General features: G+C 55.3%; 1 protein-coding gene across 1 annotated transcript; it reads left to right on the top strand.

The window, feature by feature from the left end:
- Positions 1-2,984: 2,984 nt before the first annotated feature.
- CH63R_07831 (DNA-binding protein creA) lies at positions 2,985-4,214 on the top strand (the record flags this gene model as incomplete). The annotated part of the gene is made up of 1 exon (XM_018302805.1): positions 2,985-4,214. One exon carries the CDS (start codon positions 2,985-2,987, stop codon positions 4,212-4,214), a length of 1,230 nt encoding a protein of 409 aa, XP_018157583.1.
- Between the last annotated feature and the right edge of the window lie 678 nt (positions 4,215-4,892).

The raw sequence follows: 4,892 nt of genomic DNA, 5'->3' as shown, positions 1-4,892 counted from the left end.
GCGGGATGAGCATGGGATGCGTGGAGTGATTGACAAGGTTATTGATGAATGGCTTGCCCACGTTGCACAATGGCCATGCCCCAATCGTCTTGGTCAAAGGGGATCCGTACCACCCGTAGGAAAAGCAGACTTAACCGCAAGCGGGAGACACGTGTCGGCATTAGGCCGAGATGTGGTTCACGATTGGGAAATTAGTGTCGGGGATGTGAAGGGAGGAAAAAGCGAGAGAGAGAAATTTTTATCATCAGAGAAAGCGGGAATAGCAGCGGCGATAGGACACGGAGAGGCTGACTACTAACGGATACCCCTAGGTGGATAGCAATATTGCGAATGAGGCCGAGAATTCACCACCAACAGGCTAACAAGTCAAGCGGCGGCGGACCACAGACACACAGACCAGCATGCCGGGAGAAGATTTTCCTGGATGGGACCATCAGGATAGGATGCGTATGCCTCATGGTATGGCAAGATGGTGTAATACATAGTGCACGACAACACCGGCCGGGGCTGGGCAGAGCAGAACGGCTGGCAGGATTAGGGTATGAGGAAGACGGAACCTACGCTGCGCAACCGGGCACGGCATCGTTCCGTTACTGACGGCGGCAACTGCGACGACGATGCAAATGATGATGCCACCCACCCGCTGATGCCGGCTTGGCTTGCAGGTTTACTCTGGGAGTGATGGATGATGCCGGTAGAATGCCAGGCCTACAAGCATGACCACTATGAATTGTCTTCTCTGGAGAATATTCTCTGTGTCGACAGACTGGTAAGGAGGGCGAGAATGAATGCTGAGGTCAGAAGGATTCGAAGAGCGAGGAAAAGAAAGATACGTACCACTCCTCCCCAGTTCTCTTCCCCGACTTGTCGCAAAACCAAAACCAAAACCAGGCAGGTCGGTCGGTATCTGATTGCGCGCGTACCTGAGGAAGGTACTCGGGTACATCCACCTCAGTATGTCACACAGGGCATTCATTGCCATCCAAGAGGGCATCCCACGCACCAAGGTACGTACCGATCTCTCCGGGAAGGCAGAGCACGTCTCTCTTGGCTTTTCGCAAAGTGGACCCGTCAATGTGGAGAGTGGAGGCTGGAGCCCCGGTTGTGACACGCCCCTCCCCTCTGTCCCACGTCCCCTTCCGAGGCACACCCCCCTTTCCTTTCCCCCTTTCACCCGCGCTCTCCAGAGAGTCAGTCGACTTTTCCAACCCCCCCCCCCCGCCCCCCCCCCCTTTTCCCTTAACACTGGTCTTCTTCACTGCCAGCGCCCCAGAAGCACACGGCCAGGCGATTACACTACAGCGCGTGTCTACATCGTACTGGCCATCCACACGTGCAATGTAGTCCAACTCTCGCACCCGGTTCTTTGTCTCTTGCAGACGCTGCCGCCTCACACCCAACGATAAAACAGCCATCCCCAGCTTACTGCTACTGTGACTGGCCTGCCCCATAACGGATATCGTCCGTCAAACGACGCATCTCATCCAGCTGCCTCCCCCGTCTTTTCCTCGGGCTGTACGGAGAGCAGAACGAAACAAACACAGTACCCCCGTACCTTACATACCGAACCTCCTCCAACCCTGTCCGATTTGCCGGCCGTCCGCGGGTGCGGGTGCGAATCTGTTGCGATCACGTATACAATCTCTGGGCAGAGTATACGTGCCGGCCAGAACCACCGCCGCTTCTGCTGCACTTTTGCTTGTGTTGGCGTATTTAACGCAGGAAGTGGAACATGCGAGGGCCGCCATCGTCGTCGTCTTTCCCAAGCACCCCTCCACTTTTGATGTACATTGCACAAGTGCTATCCGTATTGCGTGCACAGCGGTGGTAGGAGGCTCACAGGTTCCCGCTCTCTTACCCTGAACTTACTTTTGTTAGGTAACTGGGGATGCCAGGCTTGTATGAGGGGCTTCCCAGTCACCCTACGCATTCTCTCCAGCCAGAAGAGCCCCAGGTGCCCCGGAATCAAGGGAAATGGCGAAGGATGGCAAGATGTTAAACTGGACTGGGAAAGCAGACAGGCAAGGCGGAGTGTCGGGATTGGATGGAAAAGCACAGGGAGCGGAAGAAGTCTCGGACATGGAAAGACGAGGTCCAAGTAGGTATGTACGAATACAGTGGGAGCAGCCAGGGAGTCAGGGACGAGGACCCGACCTGAAAGACGAAGACTCCAGTGACTGTGTGTATCTCGTACTCTCTCTCTCTCTCTCTCTCTCCCTGTGTGTGTGTGTGTGTGTGTGTGTGTGTGTGTGTGTGTGTGACGGACTTAGGCATGGGCCATGGTGCCCTTCCCTTCCTTCCCTGGGCTTCCTTTCCTTCCCTTGCCTTGCCTTTTTTCTTTCTCTCTCTCTTCCCCCCATCCACTCATCCATCCATCCACCTTATCCACAATCCACATTCACCACCCACCACCAACCATCCACACCGTCCACGCATCCACACCCCCCCTCCCCTTCGCCCGCAGTCCTTCTTCCCACCTTGGTGCTTGGCTCGCTCCCACGTCTTTTTTCTTCTTCTGATACCGCTGCTCTCTCTTCCCTTCTCGCCATTTAAATCTACCGCCCCGTCCTTGCCTCCCCCAACTTTGCTCTGTTTCCTTCTTTTGGAAAGAAAATAAAAATCATTGCGCCAACCTTCTGTCATCCCTCACGAACTAGCACCTTTACCCCGGAACACACTCCCCCCCTCTTAGTTACCCCCCCTCCAAAAAGCCGGCAAAGCTTTTTCACACACAACGTACTCGACTCGCATAACATATATATCCCGCCAACCACCCACACACCCACCTCACCCACACTCCTTCGATTCTTCCACGCCAACTCTTCGTAACAACTTCAACAGTCGGAACCGCACTCACGATACCTGAGCCGGTTCTTAAACTCGACGACCAAGTCGACCACTCCTGGAAAGGCAATCAAAAAGAAGCATCCTCACTGCGTACCAAAGCGCCCCGCTCTGGTTCATCAGGGCCAATGGGCGATCACATGCAACAGACACAATCGTCTCCCTTCAACTTTTCAAGTTTACTCAACCCCGATAAGAACGACAACATGATCTCGGGCGATGCTATGGACACTACGAGGCTTGGTCAGCTCAATGAGCTGAAGCCCAAGGGTCCTCTGCCTGGCCAGACTGCCGAGAACCCCAACGAGCTGCCTCGTCCTTACAAGTGCCCCTTGTGCGACAAGGCCTTTCACCGTCTCGAGCACCAGACGAGACACATCCGCACCCACACCGGAGAGAAGCCTCACGCCTGCCAGTATCCTGGATGTAGCAAGAAATTCTCCCGTTCTGACGAGCTCACCCGCCATTCGAGAATTCACAGCAACCCCAACTCGAGGCGTGGCAAGAACCAGTACAACTCGGGTCCTCAGTCGCACTTGCCCCAGGACGGAATGATGGCCCCTCCTCCGGCTCCCAAGACGATTCGATCCGCTCCGACCTCGAGCCTGTCTTCTCCCAATGTCTCGCCCCCGCATTCTTTCTCTACATACGTCCTGCCTGCCCAACAGGGCCACGGCAGCCCCTTTAGCCGCCAGTTCCAGAGCAACTCCAACATGGACATCTCCATCCTGGCCAAGGCAGCCAACCAGGTCGAGCGCGAGACCCTCACCGCGCCCCCTTACCACGCCTCTTCGGCCAGGCACCACCCTTACTACTCCCACAGCCTGCACAACTCGCGCGGCCACCTCCCTTCCCTCTCTGCCTATCACATGTCGAGATCCCACTCCAACGACGAGCACAACGATGACCACTACTCTGGTTCTCGTCACGCCAAGCGATCTCGCCCCAACTCACCCAACTCCACCGCACCCTCTTCTCCTACCTTCTCCCATGATTCTCTGTCGCCTACCCCGGACCACACCCCCATCGCCACTCCCGCTCACTCCCCGAGACTCCGGCCCATGGGCTACGAGCTGCCTTCGCTTCGCAACCTCTCTCTCCAGCACGCAGCTCCTCCTGCTTTGGCTCCTCTTGAGCCTCACTTGGAGACCCCCTACCTGCCGCCGCCGCCCGCTCCCACCAGCGCCGGCACTCCCACTCGTAACGGTGCCTCCCTGACGGACATCATCAGCCGGCCTGATGCCAGCAGGAAACTGCCCGTCCCCAAGATTGGCGTCCACCAGCTCCTCGATGGAAACGACGGCTTTCAGAGTGGCAGGAGCTCCACCAACGGTAGCGTTGCCGGCGGTGACCTCATGGACCGGATGTAACGGGAACGGACTCTAAAGCAGCTATGACTTGACGACCTGGGCAATAGACGGGATAGAAGAACGGCGTTTTCGGGTATTTCGAATTGGCAAGAGTTGGCCAACCACGACTTCTTTACCTAATTATACAAAATCAACAAAACCAACCAAAGAATCGATGGTCATCCCTACTATGGCGGCGGCTACACTCAGAACTTATAGATTCCTCCTTCGATGGATGGACAACCAGAGATTGGATTCGCGACTCCTCTCCTCCCTACCAACGAAAAGCAACCCCTTTTTCTTTGTTTCTTTCTCATCCTCGATGAGTTTTCTCTTGTGTCAAGGATAACGGATTTTTGAGAGAGAGTGTGTGTGTGCTATGTATGAGAACGCCAACGGGTCGTCAAACCCGTCCTTTTCTCATGTGTTAGGGTCTGTTTGTAAACGGGCGGGATTTCTCAACATCACAACTTATAGACGGGGCGGCAGGGAATCCTTGGGCGATTACTGGTGTATACGATGAGCCTCTTTACGAGAAGGGAGCATTCGGCGGCAGGTCTTTCAGCGCAGAGAACAGCGCTGATCTGGTGTTCATGTTTGCTTCCTCTTTGCACGATTACGTCGCCGCCTCGGCTGGCTTGACGACAATTTGTTTTCCTGACTATTAGAAAGAGAAATTCGATAACTCGAAACATACGC

This window comes from Colletotrichum higginsianum, chromosome 5 (assembly GCF_001672515.1).
Source record: "Colletotrichum higginsianum IMI 349063 chromosome 5, whole genome shotgun sequence".
Lineage (NCBI taxonomy): Eukaryota > Fungi > Ascomycota > Sordariomycetes > Glomerellales > Glomerellaceae > Colletotrichum > Colletotrichum higginsianum.
This window is presented reverse-complemented; position numbering and strand designations above follow the sequence as displayed.